This window comes from Petromyzon marinus (genome assembly GCF_048934315.1).
Source record: "Petromyzon marinus isolate PM22_M1 ecotype Great Lakes invasive population chromosome 67 unlocalized genomic scaffold, UKy_Petmar_22M1.pri1.0 chr67_unloc.3, whole genome shotgun sequence".
In the NCBI taxonomy this organism is placed as follows: Eukaryota; Metazoa; Chordata; class Hyperoartia; order Petromyzontiformes; family Petromyzontidae; genus Petromyzon; species Petromyzon marinus.
The window spans coordinates 461005-486954 of record NW_027422593.1 but is presented as its reverse complement, the minus strand read 5'-3'; the positions used below and the strand labels follow the sequence as shown (position 1 = coordinate 486954).

Here is a 25950-nt window from a genome sequence, read left to right as displayed (position 1 = left end):
GTGGAGGCGGTGGAAGGTGGGGGGAGAAGGGAGGGAGAGTGGGAGGGAGGGGATGGGGGGGGAGTGGAGGAGGGAAGGTGGGGATGGGAGAGTGTGGGGGGGGGGGGGGAGAAGGGGGGGAGAGTGGAGGGGGAGAATGGGGAGGGGGGAGGAGGGGGGGAGAAGGGGGGGAGAGGGGGGAGAGGAGGGGAGAATGGAGGGGGAGAAATCGACCTACGATCAAATCGACTTATGGACAAATCGACTTACGATCAAATCGACTTGCGATCAAATCGACTTACGATCAAATCGACTTATGGACAAATCGACTTATGGACAAATCGACTTACGAACAAATCGACTTATGGACAAATCGACTTACGATCAAATCGACTTATGGACAAATCGACTTATGGACAAATCGACTTATGGACAAATCGACTTACGATCAAATCGACTTATGATCAAATCGACTTTTGGACAAATCGACTTACGATCAAATCGACTTATGGACAAATCGACTTACGATCAAATCGACTTACGATCAAATCGACTTACGATCAAATCGACTTATGGACAAATCGACTTATGGACAAATCGACTTACGATCAAATCGACTCATGGATAAATCGACTTATGGACAAATCGACTTACGATCAAATCGACTTATTAAGGACAAATCGACTTACGATCAAATCGACTTATGGACAAATCGACTTATGGACAAATCGACTAACGATCAAATCGACTTGCGATCAAATCGTCTTACGATCAAATCGACTTATGGACAAATCGACTTATGGACAAATCGACTTACGATCAAATCGACTTACGATCAAATCGACTTACGATCAAATCGACTTATGGACAAATCGACTTATGGACAAATGGACTTACGATCAAATCGACTTACGATCAAATCGACTTATGGACAAATCGACTTATTGACAAATCGACTTACGATCAAATCGACTTATGGATAAATCGACTTATGGACAAATCGACTTAGGATCAAATCGACTTTAGATCAAATAGACTTATGGACAAATCGACTTACGATCAAATCGACTTACGATCAAATTGACTTATGGACAAATTGACTTATGGACAAATCGACTTAGGATCAAATCGACTTTCGATCAAATCGACTTTTGGACAATGAGACTTACGATCAAATCGACTTATGGACAAATCGACTTACGATCAAATCAACTTATGATCAAATCGACTTATGGACAAATCGACTTACGATCAAATCTACTTTTTGACAAATCGACTTACGATCAAATCAACTTACGATCAAATCGACTTATGGACAAATCGACTTACGATCAAATCGACTTACAATCAAATCGACTTATGGACAAATCAACTTACGATCAAATCGACTTATGGACAAATCAACTTACGATCAAATCGACTTACGGACAAATCGACTTACGAACAGACCCCTCTGGGGTCTAACTCATGTCGCAAGCACACGAGTTCCCCGGGATCTCTTATTTTAGAAATCGTAAACTTCTGAAACCCAATGACGGACGTCGTCAGGTTTGCCGGGATCGAGCGCACGACCCTCTCCTGTACAACCGGAGGGGGGGGGGGGGCGAGGTGGCCAACATCTCGCCCGGGTCTCACCGCAGGATCTCGTCCTCCAACTCCTGTAGCTTGCTCTTCCCGGCGGCGATGGCTAGCACCAGCGAGTCCTTCTGCTCCTCGAGATCCGGCTTCTCGCGCCGGACCACGATGGCCAGCAGCTGAGCCTCGAGGCCCTGGGTCGCGACACGGCACACATGTGGGGAGGGGGGGGGGGGGTGTGCGGTGAGTCTATGGGTCTCTGTGTGGTGAGTCTATGGGTGTCTATGAGAGTCTGTGGGTCTCTGTGTGGTGACTCTGTGGGTCTCATTGTAACAAGTCTGTGGGTCTCTGTGTGATGAGTCTGTGGGTCTCTGTGTGGTGAGTCTGTGGGTCTCTGTGGTGAGTCTATACATCTCCGTGTACTGAGTCTATGCGTCTCCTTGTGGTGAGTCTATGGGTATCTGTGTGGTGAGTCTATGGGTCTCCGCGTGGTGAGTCAATGGGTCTCTGTGTGGTGAGTCAATGGGTCTCTGTGTGGTGAGTCTGTGGGTCTCTGTGCGGTGAGTCTATGGGTCTCTGTGTGGTGAGTCTATGGGTGTCTATGAGAGTCTATGGGTCTCTGTGTGGTGAGTCTATGGGTATCTGTGGTGAGTCTATGGGTCTCTGCGTGGTGAGTCAATGGGTCTCTGTGTGGTGAGTCTATGGGTCTCTGTGTGGTGAGTCTGTGGGTCTCTGTGCGGTGAGTCTATGGGTCTCTGTGTGGTGAGTCTATGGGTGTCTATGAGAGTCTATGGGTCTCTGTGTGGTGAGTCTGTGGGTCTCTGCGTGGTGAGTCTATGGGTCTCCGCGTGGTGAGTCAATGGGTCTCTGTGTGGTGAGTCTATGGGTCTCTGTGTGGTGAGTCTGTGGGTCTCTGTGTGGTGAGTCTGTGGGTCTCTGTGTGGTGAGTCTATGGGTCTCTGTGTGGTGAGTCTATGGGTCTCTGTGTGGTGAGTCTATGGGTCTATGTGTGGTGAGTCTATGGGTCTCTGTGTGGTGAGTCTATGGGTATCTGTGTGGTGAGTCTGTGGGTATCTGTGTGGTGAGTCTGTGGGTCTCCGTGTGGTGAGTCTATCGGTCTCTGTGTGGTGAGTCTGTGGGTCTCTGTGTGGTGAGTCTATGGGTCTCTGTGTGGTGAGTCTATGGGTCTCTGTGTGATGAGTCTACGGGTCTCTGTGTGGTGAGTCTATGGCTCTCTGTGTGGTGAGTCTATGGGTCTCTGTGTGGTGAGTCTATGGGTCTGTGTGGTGAGTCTATACATCTCCGTGTGCTGAGTCTATGCGTCTCTGTGTGGTGAGTCTATCGGTCGATGTGTGGTGAGTCTATGAGTCTCTGCGTGGTGAGTCTATGGGTCTCTGCGTGGTGAGTCTATGGGTCTCTGTGTGGTGAGTCTATGGGTATCTGTGGTGAGTCTATGGGTCTCTGCGTGGTGAGTCAATGGGTCTCTGTGTGGTGAGTCTATGGGTCTCTGTGTGGTGAGTCTGTGGGTCTCTGTGCGGTGAGTCTATGGGTCTCTGTGTGGTGAGTCTATGGGTGTCTATGAGAGTCTATGGGTCTCTGTGTGGTGAGTCTGTGGGTCTCTGCGTGGTGAGTCTATGGGTCTCCGCGTGGTGAGTCAATGGGTCTCTGTGTGGTGAGTCTATGGGTCTCTGTGTGGTGAGTCTGTGGGTCTCTGTGTGGTGAGTCTGTGGGTCTCTGTGTGGTGAGTCTATGGGTCTCTGTGTGGTGAGTCTATGGGTCTCTGTGTGGTGAGTCTATGGGTCTATGTGTGGTGAGTCTATGGGTCTCTGTGTGGTGAGTCTATGGGTATCTGTGTGGTGAGTCTGTGGGTATCTGTGTGGTGAGTCTGTGGGTCTCCGTGTGGTGAGTCTATCGGTCTCTGTGTGGTGAGTCTGTGGGTCTCTGTGTGGTGAGTCTATGGGTCTCTGTGTGGTGAGTCTATGGGTCTCTGTGTGATGAGTCTACGGGTCTCTGTGTGGTGAGTCTATGGCTCTCTGTGTGGTGAGTCTATGGGTCTCTGTGTGGTGAGTCTATGGGTCTGTGTGGTGAGTCTATACATCTCCGTGTGCTGAGTCTATGCGTCTCTGTGTGGTGAGTCTATCGGTCGATGTGTGGTGAGTCTATGAGTCTCTGCGTGGTGAGTCTATGGGTCTCTGCGTGGTGAGTCTATGGGTCTCTGTGTGGTGAGTCTATGGCTCTCTGTGTGAGTGTATGGGTCTCTGTGTGGTGAGTCTATGGGTCTCTGTGTAGTGAGTCTATGGGTCTCTGTGTGGTGAGTCTATGGGTCTCTGTGTGGTGAGTCTATACATCTCCGTGTACTGAGTCTATGCGTCTCCGTGTGGTGAGTCTATGGCTCTCTGTGTGGTGAGTCTGTGGGTCTCTGTGGTGAGTCTATACATCTCCGTGTGCTGAGTCTATGCGTCTCCTTGTGGTGAGTCTATGGGTATCTGTGTGGTGAGTCTATGGGTCTCTGTGTGGTGAGTCTATGGGTATCTGTGTGGTGAGTCTATGGGTCTCCGCTTGGTGAGTCTATGGGTCTCTGTGTGGTGAGTCTATGGGTCTCTGTGTGGTGAGTCTATGGGTCTCTGTGTGGTGAGTCTATGGTTCTCTGCGTGGTGAGTCTATGGGTCTCTGTGTGGTGAGTTTATGGCTCTCTATGTGGTGAGTCTGTGGGTCTCTGTGCGGTGAGTCTATGGGTCTCTATGCGGTGAGTCTATGGGTCTCTGTGTGATGAGTCTATGGGTCTCTGTGTGGTGAGTCTATGGGTCTCTGCGTGGTGAGTCTATGCATATCCGTGCGGTGAGTCTATGGGTCTCTATGTGGTGAGTCTAGGGGTCTCTGTGTGGTGACTCTATGGGTCTCTTTGTTGTAAGTCTATGGGTCTCTTTGTGGTGAGTCTATGCGTATCCGTGTGGTGAGTCTATGTGTCTCTGCGTGGTGAGACTATGGGTCTCTGTGTGAGTCTATGTGTCTCCGTCTGGTGAGTCTATGGGTCTCTGTGTGACTCTGTGGGTCTCTGTGTGGGTGAGTCTACGGGTCGTCTGTGTGGTGAGTCTATGGGTCTCCATCTGGTGAGTCTATGGGTCTCTGTGGACTCTGTGGGTCTCTGTGTGAGTCTATGGGTCTCTGTGTGAGTCTATGGGTCTCTGTGTGAGTCTATCGGTCTCTGTGTGAGTATGTGAGTCTCTGTGTGAGTCTATGGGTCTCTGTGTGAGTCTATGGGTATCTGTGTGAGTCTGTGGGTCTCTGTCTGAGTCTGTGGGTCTCTGTGTGAGTCTATGGGTCTCTGTGTGATGAGTCTGTGGGTCTCTATGTGAGTCTGTGGGTCTCTGTGTGATGAGTCTGTGGGTCTCTGTGTGATGAGTCTGTGGATCTCTGTGTGGTGAGTCTATTGGTCTCTGTGTGGTGAGTCTGTGGGTCTCTGTGTGGTGAGTCTATGGGTCTCTGTGTGGTGAGTCTATGGGTCTCTGCGTGGTGAGTCTATGGGTCTCTGTGTGGTGAGTCTATACATCTCCGTGTGGTGAGTCTGTGGGTCTCCGTCTGGTGAGTCTATGGGTCTCTGTGTGGTGAGTCTATAGGTCGCCATCTGGTGAGTCTATGGGTCTCTGCGTGGTGAGTCTATGCGTATTCGTGCGGTGAGTCTATGGGTCTCTGCGTGGTGAGTCTATGCGTTTCCGTGTGGTGAGTCTATGGGTCTCTGTGTAGTGAGTCTATGGGTCTCCGTGTGGTGAGTCTATGGGTCTCTGTGATGAGTCTATGGGTCTCTGTGTAAGTAGTTTATGGGTCTCTGTGTGAGTAGTCTATGGGTCTCTGTGTGAGTAGTCTATGGGTCTCTGTGTGAGTAGTCTATGGGTCTCTGTGTGGTGAGTCTATGGGTCTCCATCTGGTGAGTCTATGGGTCTCTGTGGACTCTGTGGGTCTCTGTGTGAGTCTATGGGTCTCTGTGTGATGAGTCTGTGGGTCTCTGTGTGAGTCTATGGGTCTCTATGTGAGTATGTGAGTCTCTGTGTGAGTCTGTGAGTCTCTGTGTGAGTCTGTGAGTCTCTGTGTGAGTCTATGAATCTCTGCGTGAGTCTATGAGTCTCTGTGTGAGTCTACGAGTCTCTGCGTGAGTCTGTGAGTCTCTATGTGAGTCTGTGAGTCTCTGTGTGAGTCTATGAGTCTCTGTGTGAGTCTACGAGTCTCTGCGTGAGTCTGTGGGTCTCTGCGTGAGTCTATGGTTCTCTGTGAGTCTGTGGGTCTCTGTGTGAGTCTATGAGTCTCTGTGTGAGTCTATGAGTCTCTGTGTGAGTCTGTGGGTCTCTGTGAGTCTCTGTGTGAGTCTGTGGGTCTCTGTGTGAGTCTATGAGTCTCTGTGTGAGTCTGTGGGTCTCTGTGTGAGTCTGTGAGTCTCTGTGTGAGTCTGTGGGTCTCTGTGTGAGTCTACGGGTCTCTGTGTGAGTCTACGGGTCTCTGTGTGAGTCTACGGGTCTCTGTGTGAGTCTGTGAGTCTCTGTGCGAGTCTACGGGTCTCTGTGTGAGTCTATGAGTCTCTGTGTGAGTCTACGGGTCTCTGTGTGAGTCTATGAGTCTCTGTGTGAGTCTGTGGGTCTCTGTGTGAGGCTATGAGTCTCTGTGTGAGTCTGTGAGTCTCTGTGTGAGTCTACGAGTCTCTGTGTGAGTCTGTGGGTCTCTGTGTGAGTCTATGAGTCTCTGTGTGAGTCTACGGGTTTCTCTGTGAGTCTGTGAGTCTCTATGTGAGTCTGTGAGTCTCTGTGTGAGTCTACGGGTCTCTGTGTGAGTCTACGAGTCTCTGTGTGAGTCTGTGGGTCTCTGTGTGAGTCTATGAATCTCTGCGTGAGTCTATGGGTCTCTCTGTGAGTCTATGAGTCTCTGTGTGAGTCTGTGAGTCTCTGTGTGAGTCTATGAATCTCTGCGTGAGTCTGTGGGTCTCTGTGTGAGTCTGTGGGTCTCTGTGTGAGTCTATGAGTCTCTGCGTGAGTCTGTGAGTCTCTGTGTGAGTCTGTGAGTCTCTGTGTGAGTCTATGAGTCTCTGTGTAAGTCTACGGGTCTCTGTGAGTCTACGAGTCTCTGCGTGAGTCTGTGAGTCTCTATGTGAGTCTGTGAGTCTTTGTGTGAGTCTATGAGTCTCTGTGTGAGTCTATGAGTCTCTGCGTGAGTCTACGGGTCTCTGTGTGAGTCTGTGGGTCTCTGTGTGAGTCTATGAGTCTCTGTGTGCGTCTACGAGTCTCTGTGTGAGTCTACGAGTCTCTGCGTGAGTCTATGAGTCTATGCGTGAGTCTGTGGGTTCTCTGTGTGAGTCTATGAATCTCTGCGTGAGTCTGTGGGTCTCTGTGTGAGTCTGTGGGTCTCTGTGTGAGTCTATGAGTCTCTGCGTGAGTCTGTGATTCTCTGTGTGAGTCTGTGAGTCTCTGTGTGAGTCTGTGAGTCTCTGTGTGAGTCTACGAGTCTCTGCGTGAGTCTACGAGTCTGTGTGAGTCTGTGAGTCTCTCTGTGAGTCTGTGAGTCTCTGTGTGAGTCTACGGGTCTCTGCGTGAGTCTGTGAGTCTCTGCGTGAGTCTGTGAGTCTCTCTGTGAGTCTGTGAGTCTCTGTGTAAGTCTACGAGTCTCTGTGTGAGTCTATGAATCTCTGCGTGAGTCTATGAGTCTCTGTGTGAGTCTGTGAGTCTCTGTGTGAGTCTGTGAGTCTCTGCGTGAGTCTATGGGTCTCTGTGTGAGTCTGTGAGTCTCTGTGTGAGTCTATGAGTCTCTGTGTGAGTCTACGGGTCTCTGTGTGAGTCTGTGAGTCTCTGTGTGAGTCTATGAGACTCTGTGTGAGTCTGTGGGTCTCTGTGTGAGTCTACGGGTCTCTGTGTGAGTCTACGGGTCTCTGTGTGAGTCTATGAGTCTCTGCGTGAGTCTATGGGTCTCTGTGTGAGTCTGTGGGTCTCTGTGAGTCTACAGGTCTCTGTGTGAGTCTGTGGGTCTCTGTGAATCTATGGGACTCTCTGTGAGTCTATGAGACTCTGTGTGAGTCTCCGGTTCTCTGTGTGAGTCTGTGGGTCTCTTTGTGAGTCTACGGGTCTCTGTGTGAGCCTACGGGTCTCTCTGTGAGTCTATAAGTCTCTGTGTGAGTCTGTGGGTCTCTCTGTGAGTCTATGAGTCTCTGTGTGAGTCTGTGAGTCTCTGTGTGAGTCTACGGGTCTCTGTGTGAGTCTACGGGTCTCTCTGTGAGTCTGTGAGTCTCTGTGTGAGTCTGTGAGTCTCTGCGTGAGTCTACGAGTCTCTGTGTGAGTCTATGAGTCTCTGTGTGAGTCTGTGAGTCTCTGCGTGAGTCTGTGAGTCTCTGCGTGAGTCTATGACTCTCTGTGTGAGTCTACGGGTCTCTGTGTGAGTCTACGGGTCTCTGCGTGAGTCTGTGAGTCTCTGTGTGAGTCTGTGAGTCTCTGCGTGAGTCTACGGGTCTCTGTGTGAGTCTGTGAGTCTCTGTGTGAGTCTACGAGTCTCTGTGTGAGTCTACGAGTCTCTGCGTGAGTCTGTGAGTCTCTGTGTGATTCTGTGGGTCTCTGTGAGTCTGTGGGTCACTGTGTGAGTCTGTGAGTCTCTGTGTGAGTCTGTGAGTCTCTGTGTGAGTATCTGTGTCTCTGTGTGAGTCTGTGAGTCTCTGCGTGAGTCTGTGAGTCTCTGCGTGAGTCTACGAGTCTCTGTGTGAGTCTACGAGTCTCTGCGTGAGTCTGTGAGTCTCTGTGTGAGTCTATGAGTCTCTGTGTGAGTCTACGGGTCTCTGCGTGAGTCTATGAGTCTCTGCGTGAGTCTGTGAGTCTCTCTGTGAGTCTGTGAGTCTCTGTGTGAGTCTGTGAGTCTCTGTGTGAGTCTACGGGTCTCTGCGTGAGTCTGTGGGTCTCTGCGTGAGTCTATGAGTCTCTGTGTGAGTCTATGAGTCTCTGCGTGAGTCTACGGGTCTCTGTGTGAGTCTCTGAGTCTCTGTGTGGGTCTACGGGTCTATGCGTGAGTCTGTGAGTCTCTGCGTGAGTCTTTGGGTCTGTGTGTGAGTCTGTGAGTCTATGCGTGAGTCTGTGGGTTTCTGTGTGAGTCTACGGGTCTCTGTGTGAGTCTACGAGTCTCTGTGTGAGTCTGTGAGTCTCTGTGTGAGTCTACGGGTCTCCGTGCGAGCCGCCGGTGAGCGGTAGCACTCCATCGTCCCTCCGACGCGAGGGGTCCAGGCGGCTGCAGCGGCTGCTGCCAACGTGCCTCCACTTTTATTTTGGTGATTTCGAAAACGTTTTGTTTGTTTTGGCCATGTTTTTGTTTATTGTAGTACGGAGTTAAGACTGATGGCCTTAATCTTAGTTGTCTTGTGGTTGTTGTTGTTATTGTTTGACTTGCATCCCACTGGGATTTTTGCACATAGCGTTGGTGGTGTACGGTGCTATTTCAGGAATATTTTGATGTTTTTTTTCCTCCTGTATTTTTCTGTTTTGCACAGTCACACACAAAGTCACTTTAAGATGTTTTTCTTGTTCATGTTTTTTGTTTGTTGCGGTTGCACTCCGATTCAAGAGCCGAATGGCTCACAGGGCTATACCAAAAATAAATGAAACTATGAACTATGAAACTAACTATGACTCCCTTCACCTGCTCCTTGACGGCGAAGTTGACGATGGTGGTCTTGGTGGAGACCTCGGGGGGGTAGTGAGGGTTGGACAGCTTGGTGGTGATGTAGAGACGGAAGTCGGGGTTGTACTCAAGCTCCTGCTCGCCCAGCTTGATCACGGCACGGCCGGCTGTCACGGGTCACCGCCACGATCACCGCCACCGCCACCAAAATCACCGCCACCAAAATCACCACCACGATCATCACCACCAGCAACCACACCACCACCACCACCACGTATCACCGCATCCACGACCGCCACCGCGATCACCACAGCCACCACCAGCACCAGAGGGTGGTGTGGGGGGGGGGGGGAGAGAGAAGGGGGGGAGGAGGGGGGGAGGAGGGGAGTGGGGGAGGATGGGTGGGGGGAGGGAGGAGGAAAAGGTGGGAGGGAGAGGATGGGGTATGGGGTGGTGGGGGGGAGAGGAGGAGAGGTGGGGGGGAGAGGAGGGGAGTAGGGGCGGGGGAGTAGGGGGTGGGCGAGGGGGGGTGGGGGGGGGAGTAGGGGCGGGGGTAGGGGGGAGTAGGGGCGGGGGTAGGGGGGAGTAGGGGCGGGGGTAGGGGGGAGAGGGGGGGGAAAGGGGGGGTAGGGGGGGAGAGGGGGGGGTAGGGGGGGGAGAGGGGGGGTATGGGGGGGAGAGGGGGGGTGGGGGGGGGAGAGGGGGGGTGGGGGGGGAGAGGGGGGGTAGGGGGGGAGTGGAGGAGGTGTGGGGGAGGAAGGGTGGGGGGAGGAAAAGGTGGGAGGGAGAGGATGGGGTATGGGGTGGTGGGGGGGAGAGGAGGGGGAGAAGGGGGCGGGGGTAGGGGGAGTAGGGGGGGGGGTAGGGGGAGTAGGGGGTGGGCGAGAGGGGGGGGTAGGGGGGGGTAGGGGGGGGAGAGAGGGGGGGGGGTTACCGTCCCCACAGAACCGGAGGCCACAGCCCCTTCCACCCACCACGGGCACCGTGCAGCGACAGCGGTTTCTCCCGCCCCCCCACCACCACCCCCCCACCACCTCCCCCCCACCACCCCCCACCACCACCACCCCCCCCACCACCACGTACCGACGCGCGTGACGGAGCGGCTGAGGATGGGCGCCAGCGAGGGGTCAAGCTGCTCCTGCACGTTCTGCAGCAGCACCGGGGATCCCAGCTGCACGGCCGCCCCCAGGGTGTGCACGAGGTCCGTCGCCTGCAGGTCGATCACCTTCAAGCCCTGTGGGGGGCGGGGGGGGGCAGGGGGGGCAGGGGGGGCAAGGGGGGGGCAGGGGGGGGCAGGGGGGGCAGGGGGGGCAGGGGGGGGAGGGTGGACACGCGGTGGTGCCGCGAGATTCGTCCGTTCAATCGTTAGTTGCTTTACTGCACCATAGGCTACACTATACACTACACTATACACTACACTATGCACTGCACTATACACTACACTATACACTACACTATACATTACACTATACACGATACTATACACTACACTATACACTGCACTATGCACTGCACTATACACTACACTATACACTACACTATACACTACACTATACACTACACTATACACTACTACACTATACACTACACTATACAATACACTATACACGATACTATACACTACACTATACACTGCACTATACACTACACTATACACTACACTACACACTACACTATACACTACACTATACACTGCACTATACACTACACTATACACTACACTATACACTGCACTATACACTACACTATACTATACACTACACTATACGCTACACTATACGCTACACTACACTATACACTACACTATACACTACACTTTACACTACACTATGTGTAATGTACACCGCTCGCGACCACACCATCCCCGCAAAAAAAAAACAAAGAAGAGAAGCAATGTGAGTCTATGGGTCTCTGTGAGTCTCTGTGTGAGTCTGTGGGTCTCTGTGTGAGTCTGTGGGTCTCTGTGTGAGTCTGTGGATCTCTGTGTGAGTCTGTGGGTCTCTGTGTGATGGGTCTCTGGGTCTCTGTGTGATGAGTCTCTGGGTCTCTGTGTGAGTCTGAGTCACTATGTAAGTCTATGGGTGTCTATGTGAGTCTGTGGGTCTTTGTGTGAGTCTGTGGGTCTATGTGTGAGTCTGTGGATCTCTGTGTGAGTCTGTGGGTCTCTGTGTGATGGGTCTCTGGGTCTCTGTGTGGTGAGTCTGTGGGTCTCTGTGTGATGAGTCTGTAGGTGTCTGTATGGTGAGTCTGTGGGTGTCTGTGTGGTGAGTCTGTGGGTCTCTGTGTGAGTCTGTGGTTCTTTGTGTGAGTCTGTGGTTCTCTGTGTGATGAGTCTGTGGGTCTCTGTGTGGTGAGTCTATGGGTGATGAGTCTGTGGGTCTCTGTGTGATGAGTCTGTGGGTCTCTGTGTGATGAGTCGATGCGTATCTATGTGAGTCTTTGGGCCTTTGTGTGAGTCTGTGGTTCTCTGTGTGAGTCTGTGGGTCTCTGTGTGGTGAGTCTATGGGTCTCTGTGTGATGAGTCTGTAGGTCTCTGTGTGGTGAGTCTGTGGGTCTCTGTGTGATGAGTCTGTAGGTGTCTGTGTGGTGAGTCTGTGGGTGTCTGTGTGGTGAGTCTATGGGTCTCTGTGTGGTGAGTCTGTGGGTCTCTGTGTGGTGAGTCTGTGGGTCTCTGTGTGATGAGTCTGTGGGTGTCTGTGTGGTGAGTCTGTGGGTCTCTGTGTGAGTCTGTGGTTCTTTGTGTGAGTCTGTGGTTCTCTGTGTGATGAGTCTGTGGGTCTCTGTGTGGTGAGTCTATGGGTCTCTGTGTGAGTCTGTGGGTCTCTGTGTGATGAGTCTGTGGGTCTCTGTGTGATGAGTCGATGGGTATCTATGTGAGTCTTTGGGCCTTTGTGTGAGTCTGTGGTTCTCTGTGTGATGAGTCTGTGGGTCCCTGTCTGGTGAGTCTATGGGTCTCTGTGTGAGTCTGTGGGTCTCTGTGTGATGAGTCTGTGGGTCTCTGTGTGATGAGTCGATGGGTATCTATGTGAGTCTTTGGGCCTTTGTGTGAGTCTGTGGTTCTCTGTGTGATGAGTCTGTGGGTCCCTGTCTGGTGAGTCTATGGGTCTCTGTGTGAGTCTGTGGGTCTCTGTGTGATGAGTCTGTGGGTCTCTGTGTGATGAGTCGATGGGTATCTATGTGAGTCTATGGGCCTTTGTGTGAGTCTGTGGTTCTCTGTGTGATGAGTCTATGGGTCTCTATGTGAGTCTATGGGCCTTTGTGTGAGTCTCTGGGTCTCTGTGTGACAAGCGGGTGGGTGGCCAGCACCACGCCCGGCCGCCTTTGTCTCCGCTATTGCCAATGTTTTGACGCACCTCACCAGGTATTCATTTGAGGCTGAGCCGACCTAGGGGGGGGGGCCCAGGACCAGCTCAGACAATCGTCACCGGATGATTGTGGCTGTGAGCAGGGAATCGAACTCGGGCCGCCGGTTCCGTAGCGATAACCTCGACGGCACTACCGCTCCCCACTCACTGACCCACACACCTACGGAGGCCGGCACTGTGCAGGCACACCATGGGGTGTGGCGGCCAGAACCACGCCCGGCCGCCTTTGTCTCCCCCCCCCCCCGGGTGGCGACGTTTGCTACACCGCGCCAGGTATTCACTCGAGGCTGAGTCGACCGACGGGGAGGTCCCCCGGGGACCGGTTTTCGGATAATCGTCACCGGTGCCGGTGTTGGCCGTGAGCGGGAATCGAACTCGGGTTGCCGGGGGTGCGTGGGGGGGTGGTGGTTTCGTAGACCAGCGTAGCGCTGAACGCCGCCGCCGCCGCCGCCGTCCCCGCCGCTCCCCACTCATTGACCCACACGCCATCCGTGTGATGAATCACGAGACTCTGGCGGGTCATCAATATTTACGAGTGGGATTAAATCACCCTGACGAACGTGCCTCATTCTTTTCCAATAACGACAACAACGACAACAACGACGACAACAACGACGACAACAAAGGACGACATCGCGAGGCCTTCGGCGCCGGAGGCAAAGCAGAAGAGGAGCTCAAGTTTTCGGATTTGACGAAGATGAAGACAAAAGCTTCATGTCAGGCGACAGACAGATTTGCCCTCGGCAAAGGCGAACGCGTCTGTCGTCTGTCGCCTGTCGCCTGTCGCCTGTCGAAGCTAGCTGTGATTACTGGCGACACGTCGTGCTCAAGATTGTGAAATGTTGCGGCTTGGCTCTCCAACGCACAAACGGTTCGCGCTGGACTAGTATACTGCACTTTACACTACACTATACACTGCACTCCTATACACTACTATAGAATACACTATACGCTATACACTACACTATACACTACGCTATACACTACACACTACACTATACACTACACTCCTATACACTACTATAGAATACACTACACACTACACTATACACTACACTCCTATACACTACTATAGAATACACTATACACTACACTATAGAATACACTACACACTATACACTACACTACACACTATACACTACACTATACACTACACACTACACTACACACTACACTATACACTACACACTATACACTACACTATACACTACACACTATACACTACACTATACACTACACTACACACTATACACTACACTATACACTACACTACACACTACACACTACACTATACACTACACTATACACTACACTATACACTACACTACACACTATACACTACACTATACACTACACTATACACTACACACTACACTACACACTACACTATACACTACACTATACACTACACTATACACTACACTACACACTACACTATACACTACACTATATACTACACTCCTATACACTACTATAGAATACACTAAACACTACACACTATACACTACACTATACACTACACTCCGATACACTACTATAGAATACACTACACACTACACTATACACTACACTCCTATACACTACTATACACTACACTATACACTACACACTATACACTACACTATACACTACACTATACACTACACTATATACTACACTCCTATACACTACTATAGCATACACTACACACTATACACTACACACTATACACTACACTACAGACTACACTACACACTACGCTATACACTACACTACACACTATACACTACACACTATACACTACACTATACACTACACTATACACTACACTACACACTACGCTATACACTACACTACACACTACGCTATACACTACACTACACACTACACTATACACTACACTATACACTACACTACACACTACACTATACACTACACTATACACTACACTATATACTACACTCCTATACACTACTTAGAATAGACTATACACTACACACTATACACTACACTATACACTACACTATACACTACACTACACACTATACACTACACTATACACTACTACACTACACTACACACTACACTATACACTACACTACACACTACACTATACACTACACTACACACTACACTATACACTACACTATACACTACACTATAAACTACACTACACACTACACTACACACTACGCTATACACTATACACTACACTATACACTACACTATACACTACACTATACACTACACACCAGTGCTGTACGAGTAACGAATTGGCCACGTTCTGTTTACGTGACCAAACCCTCTTAGGAGTCGGCCGTGTCGGGTGGTGGCGGGATCAACGACACAACGTTTATATATTCACGCAATCTCACCCCAAGGAAAAAAAAACCTGTGTCATGGACGACATTGGTCGCGGAAGCTCTGCTGCTACTTGTTGAACTGTAAAAGAATCGGCTGTATCCTTTCTCGCAATAAAACAGCAGTCGTGTTCAGACGTTAGAACACCAAACAGAATCCTTTTCGCAGGGAATCATGTCACTGCGTTAACCGCACACGGTACATCATGCAAAGTGCAAACAAAAATACCACGCTCTGCTAGTACATGCTGATGCATTGTCTTTGAGACTGATTGGTCCACATCAGAGACGGCTTTCTTTAGAGCAGGGGGTTAAAGGGGAACGCCCGGCCCGCGGGGCCGTACGAGGACCCAGCGAAATCATTTGGGCCTCTGGCCCTGCCAAAGGCAACTGCAGGGCGGGACTCGAAAATTCAACAAATCTAGGTCGTGCAAAACCCGGGAAAAGCAGTCGCGAGCAGCAACGACATCGTCAACAATACGGGCTAACGTCATCACCACGCCTCGCCCAAAGAGAAGCAAGTTCCAGCAGCCCCACCGCATTTAGGGGGCAGAGTTCATTGAAATGTTTTGGCCCAAATATAACGGGGGGCTAATTTTTAAGTTGATGCATTTCGTACGGCCCGCGAACGATGTTGTGAATGTCCAGATGGCTCTTGGCCTAGAGCCTCGCCTCAACCAATGTTAGAAGACGACGCCAAAAGGCGAACAGCACCAGGACAATGCCACCATCAGGACGCCGAGAGCTCGTGGTGGAATGAAGCTGCATCGTGGTGAGAAGAAGCTACACATCGTGGTGGTGAGAAGCTACATCGTGGTGGTGAGAAGCTACATCGTGGTGAGAAGAAGCTACATCGTGATGAGAAGAAGCTACATCGTGATGAGAAGAAGCTACATCGTGATGAGAAGAAGCTACATCGTGATGAGAAGAAGCTACATCGTGGTGAGAAGCTACCTCGTGGTGACCTCCCTAGCCAGCATCAAAATAAGAGAATAGGTTTGACCCCTTTCTGGCAATAAAACAGCAGTCGTGTTAAGGTGTTAAAACACCAAACATGAACCTTTTGCAAGGAATCGTGTTCACGAGTTGAGATTATAATAATTATTCAACTGAGTTGATGATCTTTGCCCAGTCAACAACCATCGCTGTTTCAACCACCACGCCGGGGAGATGGAATGGAAACAACGCGCGGCTCACCACCACCACCACCACCACCGCCACCACCAACACCGCTACTACCGCCACCACCACAACTGCTACCACCACCGTCACCACCGTCACCACCGCCACCACCGCTGCCACCACTACCGTCACCACCGCCACCACCGCTGCCACCACTACCACCACAACTACTACCACCACCGTCACCACCACCGCCACCACCACCACCGCTGCCACCACTACCGTCACCACCGCTGCCACCACTACCGCCGCTGCCACTACCACCAAAACCACCAAAACCACCACCGCCGCTGCAACCACCACCACTACTGCTATCACCACCGCCATGAGCGTCACCACCACCACCACCGCTACCAATACCACCACCATCGCCACCACCACCACCACCGCCACCACCGCCACCACCATCGCCACCACCACCGCCACCACCACCGCCACCACCACCACCGCCACCACCGCCACCACCACCACCAGCAGCAGCAGCAGCAGCGGGTGTATCAATAACAATAAGGGACTGGCAGTCGGAGAGAAACGGCGTGCAGCCGCTTTAACAATAACCACGTTAGCCCTGACAGCTCCATCGATTGTGCCGTCACCGCGAGATGAATCCTCTGTGCACGCCGCCTTGGCCATCAGACCCTGCCGTCTAGGGGGGGGGGGGCATGGGGGGCTCAGGGGGGCAGGGGGGGCACGAGGGGGGGGGGGGCTTGCCACACAGCTAATGAATGAGTTGCACTTGCAGCGAGGAAGGAGGCTCCCGTAAACACGTAGACACACCGCGTGGATACACCAGATACACACCGCGCATTGCTTACACACAATACATACACATACTACATACACACACTACATACACACTACATACACACACTACATACACACTACATACACACACTACACACACTACATACACACTACATACACACTACACACACACTACATACACACTACACACACACTACATACACACTACACACACACTACATACACACTACATACACACACTACATACACACTCTACATACACACTACATACACACACTACATACACACCACATACACACCCTACATACACACACTACATACACACTCTACATACACAGACTACATACACTACATACAAACTACACACTACATACACACTACATACACTACATACACACACTACATACTACACACACACACACTACATACACACATTACATACACACACTACATACACACTACACACTACATACACTACATACACACACTACACACACTGCACACATACACTACACTACATACACGCTACATACACACACTACATATACACTACACACACTACATACACACACTACATAGACACACTACACACACTACATACACTAAATACACACACTACACACACTACATACACACACTACATACACACACTACATACACACTACACACACTACATACACACACTACACACACTACATACACACACTACACACACTGCACACACTACATACACACACTACACACACTACATACACACACTACACATACAAACACACACTACACATACACACTACACACACACTACATACAAACACTTCACACACTACATACACACACTACATACACACTACACACACACTACACACACTACATACACATACACACACTACATACACACACTACACACACTGCACACACACACACTATATACACACTACACACACACTACAAATACACTACACACACTACATACACACTACATACACACACTACACACACACACTACATACACACACTACACATACTACACACACTACGTACACTACATACACACTACACATACTACACACACTACATACACTACATACACACACTACACATACTACATACACACACACTACACACACTACATACACACACTACACACACTACATACACACAGTACACACACTACATACACACAGTACACACACTACACACACACACTACATACACACACTACACATACTACACACACTACATACACACTACATACACACACTACATACACACTACATACACAGTACATACACTACATACACACTACATACACACTACACACACTACATACACACACTACACACACTACATACACACACTACACACACACAACATACACACACTACGTACACTACATACACACACCACATACACACTACACACACTACATACACACACACTACACACTACACACACTACACACACTACATACACATACTACACACACTACATACACACACACTACACACACACACTACACACACACACTACATACACACACACTACACACACACACTACATACACACACTACATACACACACACTACACACACACACCACACACACACTACATACACACACTACATACACACTACACACACCACATACACACTACATACACACTACACACACACTACACACACACACTACACAGACCGCATGGATAACCCCCCCCCACCAATCCCACCCAACCCCCCCACCACCCAGAACAAAGCGGCTCAAAGCCGCAGGTGGCGCGCCCTGCACCGTGGCCAGCAGAGGGCGGTGCAGGCCGCGCGGAGCGACACTCGCCCCGCCCACCCCCGTAACGTCACGGGGGGTGGGCGGGGCGACACATTCGCCCCGCCTACCATTATACGTCACGGGGAGGGGGGTGGGGGGAGGTCTCTCGCCCCGTGGTCGCCGGGTACGACGTTTTACACCCGCCACCGCGCGGAGGAGGAGCTCTCTCCATCCCTGTTGAAGAGCTACTACAGAGTTGTCCAGAGCTCGCCCCTGGACCAGTGGTCTACACGATACACTACACTATACACTGCACTATACACTACACTACACACTACACTACACACTACACTATACACTACACTATACACTACACTATACACTACTACACTATACACTAGTATACACTACACTATACACTACACTATACACTACACTATACACTACTATACACTCCACTATACACTAGTATACACTACACTATACACTACACTATACACTACTATACACTACACTATACACTACATTATACACTACTATACACTACACTACACACTACTATACACTACACTATACACTACACAATACACTAGTATACACTATACACTACTATACACTACACTATACTACACACTACACTACACGATACACTACACTATACACTACACACTACACTATACACTACTATACACTACACTATACACTACTATACACTACACTATACACTACACTACACACTACACTACTATACACTACACTACTATACACTACACTGTACACTACTACACTACACTACAAACTACACTATACACTACTGCACTATACACTACACTATACACTACTGCACTATACACAACACTATACACCGCACTATACACTACACTATAGACTACACTATATACTATACACTACACTATACACTACTATACACTACTATACACTACACTACACACTATACTACACACTACACTATACACTACACTATACTACACACTACACTATACACTACACTACACATTACACTACATACTACACTATATACTACACTATACACTATACTGTACACTACTATACACTACACTATACACTACACTATACACTGAACTATACACTAATATACACTACACTATACACTCAACTATACACTACACTACTATACACTACACTATACACTGCACTATACACTGCACTATACACTATACTATACACTACACTATACACTGCACTATATACTACACTACTATACACTACACTATACACTACACTATACTATACACTACACTATACACTACACTATACACTACACTATACACGACACACTACACTATACTTCACACTACACAATATACGACACTATATACTACACTGTACACTACTATACACTACACTATACACTACTACACTATACACTACTACACTATACACTACACTATACACTACACCCTACACTACACCCTACACTATACACTAATATACACTATACTATACACTAATATACACTACACTATACACTACACTATACACTACACTATACACTACACTAATATACACTCACTCACTCACCCACTCACTCACCCACTCACTCAGTCACTCACTCACTCACCCACTCACTCACTCACCCATTCACTCACTCACCCACTCCCTCACTCACCCACTCACTCACTCACTCACCCACTCACTCACCACTCACCCAATCACTCACCCACTCACTCACTCACCCACTCACTCACTTACTCACCCACCCACTCACCCACTCACTCACTAACCCACTCACTCACCCATTGCTATTGATGTCCCCAGGGTCTGGAATGCTATTGCCAATAAACTGCAACTTGGATCACTACCTATGAGATCTTCACTCAAAACTGCTCTAGAGGAGTTGTACAACCCTAGCTGCCACTGCTATTCAGTGGCCTAAAATATGGCTCTAGATTTTGGTGTTATAATTTATTTATGTAGTTTATTGTAAAAAATTCGGTCACAGTCCCTATGATCACTTACATTGGATTTATGGCTTTTATTTTGGTGATTTCGAAAACGTTTTTTTTTGTTTTGGCCATGTTTTTGTTTATTGTAGTACGGAGTTAGACTGATGGCCTTAATCTTAGTTGTCTTGTGGTTGTTGTTGTTGTTATTTGACTTGCATCCCACTGGGATTTTTGCACACAGCGTTGGTGTACGGTGCTATTTCAGGAATATTTTTGATATTTTTTTTCTGTATTTTCTGTTTGCACCTGATTCAAGAGCCGAATGGTTCACAGGGCTATACCAAATAAATGAAACTAACTATGAACTAACTATGAACTATGAACTCACTCACTCACCCACTCACTCACTCACCCACTCACCCACTTACTCACCCACTCACTCACTCACCCATTCACTCACTCACACACCCACCGACTCACCCACTCACTCACTCACCCACCTACTCACTCACTCACCACTCACCCAATCACTACCCACTCACTCACTCACCCACTCACTCACTTACTCACCCACCCACTCACCCACTAACCCACTCACTCACTCACTCACCCACTCACTCACCAACCCACTCACCCACTCACTCACTCACCCACTCACTCACCCACTCACTCACTCACTCACCCACTCACTCACTCACTCACCCACCCACTCACTAACCCACTCACTCACCACTCACTCACCCACTCATTCACTCACTCACCCACTCACTCACCAACTCACTCACTCACCCACTCACCCACTCACCCACTCACCAACTCACTCACTCACTCACCCACTCACTCACCACTCACCCACTCACTCACTCACTCACCACTCACCCAATCACTACCCACTCACTCACTCACTTACTCACCCACCCACTCAACCACTCACTCACTAACCCACTCACTCACTCACTCACCCACTCACCCACTCACCCACTTACTCACTCACTCACCAACTCACTCACTCACCCACTCACCCACTCACCAACTCACTCACCCACTCACTCACTCACCACTCACCCACTCACTCACTCACCACTCACCCAATCACTACCCACTCACTCACTCACCCACTCACTCACTTACTCACCCACCCACTCACTCACTCACTCACTAACCCACTCACTCACTCACCCACTCACTCACCAACCCACTCACCCACTCAATCACTCACCCACTCACTCACTCACCCACTCACTCACCCACTCACCACTCACTCACTCACTCACCCACTCACTCACTCACCCACTCACACACTCACTCACCCACTCACCAACTCACTCACTCACTCACCCACTCACTCACTCACTCACCACTCACCCACTCACTCACTCACCACTCACCCAATCACTACCCACTCACTCACTCACCCACTCACTCACTTACTCACCCACCCACTCACCCACTCACTCACTAACCCACTCACTCACCCACTCACTCACTCACTCACCCACCCACTCACTCACTCACTCACCCACTCATCCACTTACTCACCCACTCACTCACCCATTCACTCACTCACCCACTCACCAACTCACCCACTCACTCACCACTCACTCACCCACTCACCAACTCACTCACTCACCCACTCACTCACCACTCACTCACCCACTCACTCACCCACTCACTCACTCACCCACTCACTCACCCACTCACTCACCGACTCACCCACTCACCAACTCACTCACCCACTTACTCACCCACTCACTCACCCATTCACTCACCCACTCACTCACCCACTCACCCACTCACTCACCGACTCACCCACTCACCAACTCACTCACTCACCCGTGAGGCCTCCATGTTCTTGATCCACTCCGTGGCCTGTCCTTGTGGGTCGATCATCAGCGGCCAACTGTGGAGCCGGAAGGCAGCATGGGTTGGTGGAAGAGGTCAGTCAACACGACACATGCACGTGTGGTGTGTGTAGTGTGTGTGGTGTGTGTAGTGTGTGTGGTGTGTGTGTGTAGTGTGTGTTTGTGGTGTGTGTGTGTAGTGTGTGTGGTGTGTGTAGTGTGTGTGGTGTGTGTAGTGTGTGTGTAGTGTGTGCAGTGTGTAGTGTGTGTAGTGTGTGTGGTGTGTGTAGTGTGTGTGGTGTGTGTAGTGTGTGTGGTGTGTGGTGTGTAGTGTGTGCAGTGTGTAGTGTGTGTATGTGTAGTGTGTGGTGTGTGTAGTGTGTGTAGTGTGTGTGGTGTGCGTAGTGTGTGTGGTGTGTGTGGTGTGTGTAGTGTGTGGTGTGTGGTGTGTGTGGTGTGTGTAGTGTGTGTGGTGTGTGTGGTGTGTGTAGTGTGTGTGGTGTGTGTGGTGTGTGTGTGTGTGGTGTGTGGTGTGTAGTGTGTGCAGTGTGTAGTGTGTGTATGTGTAGTGTGTGGTGTGTGTAGTGTGTGTGGTGTGTGTAGTGTGTGTGGTGTGTGTGGTGTGTGTGTGTGTGGTGTGTGGTGTGTAGTGTGTGCAGTGTGTAGTGTGTGTATGTGTAGTGTGTGGTGTGTGTAGTGTGTGTGGTGTGCGTAGTGTGTGTGGTGTGTGTAGTGTGTGGTGTGTGGTGTGTGGTGTGTGTGGTGTGTGTAGTGTGTGTGGTGTGTGTGGTATGTGTAGTGTGTGCGGTGTGTGTGGTGTGTGTATGTAGTGTGTGTGTAGTGTGTGTAGTGTGTGTATGTAGTGTGTGTGTAGTGTGTGTGTAGTGTGTGTGTGTAGTGTGTGTGTGTAGTGTGTGTGGTGCGTGTAGTGTGTGGTGTGTGTGTAGTGTGTGGTGTGTGTAGTGTGTAGTGTGTGTAGTGTGTGTGTAGAGTGAGTGTGAGTGGTGCGTGTAGTGTGTGTAGTGTGTAGTGTGTGGTGTGTGTGGTGTGTGTGTGTAGTGTGTGTGGTGTGTGGTGTGTGAGTGGCGTGTGTGTAGTGTGTGTAGTGCGTAGTGTGGTGTGTGTGTGTAGTGTGTGGTGTGTGTAGTGTGTGTTGTGTGTGGTGTGTGTGGTGTGTGTAGTGTGTGTAGTGTGTGGTGTGTGTAGTGTGTGGTGTGTGTGGTGTTTGTGTAGTGTGTGTAGTGTGTGAGTGGTATAAGTGTGTGTGTGGTGTGTGAGTGGTGTGTGTAGTGTGTGGTGTGTGTGTAGTGTGTGTAGTGTGTGGTGTGTGTAGTGTGTGGTGTGTTTGTGGTGTGTGTGGTGTTTGTGTAGTGTGTGTAGTGTGTGTGATGTGTGTAGTGTGTGGTGTGTGTGGTGTGTGTAGTGTGTGGTGTGTATGGTCTGTGTAGTGTGGTGTGTGTATGTGTAGTGTGTGTAGTGTGGTGTATGTGGTGTGTGTAGTCTGTAGTGTGTGTAGTGTGTGGTGTGTGTGTGTGTGTAGTGTGTGTGTGTGGTGTGTGAGTGGTATAAGTGTGTGTGTGGTGTGTGAGTGGTGTGTGAGTGGTGTGTGTAGTGTGTGGTGTCTGTGTAGTGTGTGTGTGTGTGGTGTGTGTGTGGTGTGTGTGGTGTGTGTGGTGTGTGTGTGTGTGGTGTGTGTAGTGTGTGGTGTGTGTGGTGTGTGTAGTGTGTGTAGTGTGTGGTGTGTTTAGTGTGTGGTGTGTGTGTGGTGTGTGTGGTGTTTGTGTAGTGTGTGTAGTGTGTGTGATGTGTGTGGTGTGTGTGGTGTGTGTAGTGTGTGGTGTGTATGGTGTGTGTAGTGTGGGTGTGTATGTGTAGTGTGTGTAGTGTGGTGTATGTGGTGTGTGTAGTCTGTAGTGTGTGTAGTGTGTGGTGTGTGTGTGTAGTGTGTGTGTGTGGTGTGTGAGTGGTATAAGTGTGTGTGGTGTGTGAGTGGTGTGTGTACTGTGTGGTGTGTGTGTAGTGTGTGTAGTGTGTGTGTGTGGTGTGTGTGTAGTGTGTGTGTGGTGTGTGTGTGTGTGTGGTGTTTGTTGTGTTACGGAGGCTCTGGTGTACGCGGTTTGCATCAAGGTCCGCTCAGACTGAAATGAGCATTGTGAGCGGTACGAGGGGAAAAGGTGGGGAGGGAGAGGTTTGAGCTTTCGAGCATGGGGTAATAATGGTGCGGTGTGGTACAGTGTGGTGCAGTGTGGTATGGTGCGGTGTGGTGTGGTATGGTGCGGTGTGGCGCGGTGAAGCGGTGAAGCGTTGAAGCGGTGAAGCGTTGAAGTGGAGCAGCGGTGAAGCGTTGAAGCGGTGAAGCGTTGAAGCGTTGAAGCAGCGGTGAAGCGTTGAAGCAGCGGTGAAATGGTGAAGCGGTGAAGCGGTGAAGCGGTGAAGCGGTGAAGCGTTGAAGCAGCGGTGAAATGGTGAAGCGGTGAAGCGGTGAAGCGGTGAAGCGTTGAAGCGTTGAAGCGTTGAAGCAGCGGTGAAACGGTGAAGCGGTGAAGCAGTAAAGCGTTGAAGCGGTGAAGCAGCGGTGAAGCGTTGAAGCAGCGGTGAAGCATTGAAGCAGCGGTGAAGCGTTGAAGCGTTGAAGCAGCGGTGAAGCAGCGAAGCGGTGAAGCGTTGAAGCGGCGAAGCGTTGAAGCGTTGAAGCGGCGAAGCGTTGAAGCGGAGAAGCGTTGAAGCGGTGAAGCGGCGAAGCGGTGAAGCGTTGAAGCAGAGAAGCAGAGCAGCGGTGAAGCAGCGGTGAAGCAGAGCAGCGGTGAAGCGTTGAAGCGTTGAAGCAGAGCAGCGGTGAAGCGTTGAAGCAGAGAAGCAGAGCAGCGGTGAAGCAGCGGTGAAGCAGAGCAGCGGTGAAGCGTTGCAGCGGTGAAGCGGAGCAGTGGCGAAGCGTTGAAGCAGAGAAGCAGAGCAGCGGTGAAGCGTTGAAGCGGCGAAGCGGAGCAGCGGTGAAGCGTTGAAGCAGAGAAGCGTTGAAGCGTTGAAGCGTTGAAGCGTTGAAGCAGAGAAGCAGAGCAGCGTTGAAGCAGAGCAGCTTTGAAGCAGCGTCGAAGCGAAAAGTTACCGTGCGCCCCGCGTCACGATGATGCCGTTCTCGGTGGAGAAGCTGTCAGAGGGCAGCCCCTGCCGGCTCCACTCCCGCGCCGTCGTCGGGCTCGACAGAAACGCCGAGAAGCTGAACGCCGGCGAGCACGGCACACCCAGCTCCCGCATCTACCACCCACCGCGGAGTCAACCGCAGAGTCAGCCCGGGGGAGTCGACCGGGGAGTCGACCACTGAGTCGGCCCGCGGAGTCAGCCGCAGAGTCAGCTACGGAGTCAGCTACGGAGTCAGCTACAGAATCAACCACGGGGTTAGCTACGGAGTCAGCCGGAGAGTCGACCACGTGGTCGACCATTGAGTCAGCCACAGAGTCAGCTACAGAGTCAACCACAGAGTCAACCACAGAGTCAACCACAGTCAACCATAGAGTTAGCCACAGAGTCAACCACAGAGTCAGCTACAGAGTAAACCACAGAGTCAAACATAGAGTTAGCC

The 25950-nt window shown here is 50.4% G+C and overlaps 2 protein-coding genes across 2 annotated transcripts in view; one reads left to right on the top strand and one right to left on the bottom strand.

Annotated features, from left to right (window-relative positions):
• The window catches only part of LOC116956757 (dynein axonemal heavy chain 2), a 464532-nt gene that overhangs the window by 65558 nt on the left and 373024 nt on the right, over positions 1–25950 (bottom strand). The window contains 5 exon segments of the mRNA XM_076057989.1: positions 1615–1748; positions 9208–9356; positions 10273–10423; positions 22363–22429; positions 25477–25625. Coding sequence (XP_075914104.1) covers positions 1615–1748; positions 9208–9356; positions 10273–10423; positions 22363–22429; positions 25477–25625 — 650 coding nt within the window.
• LOC142907956 (uncharacterized) overlaps positions 1–25950 on the top strand; it is a 224622-nt gene that overhangs the window by 107064 nt on the left and 91608 nt on the right. The window lies entirely within an intron of this gene.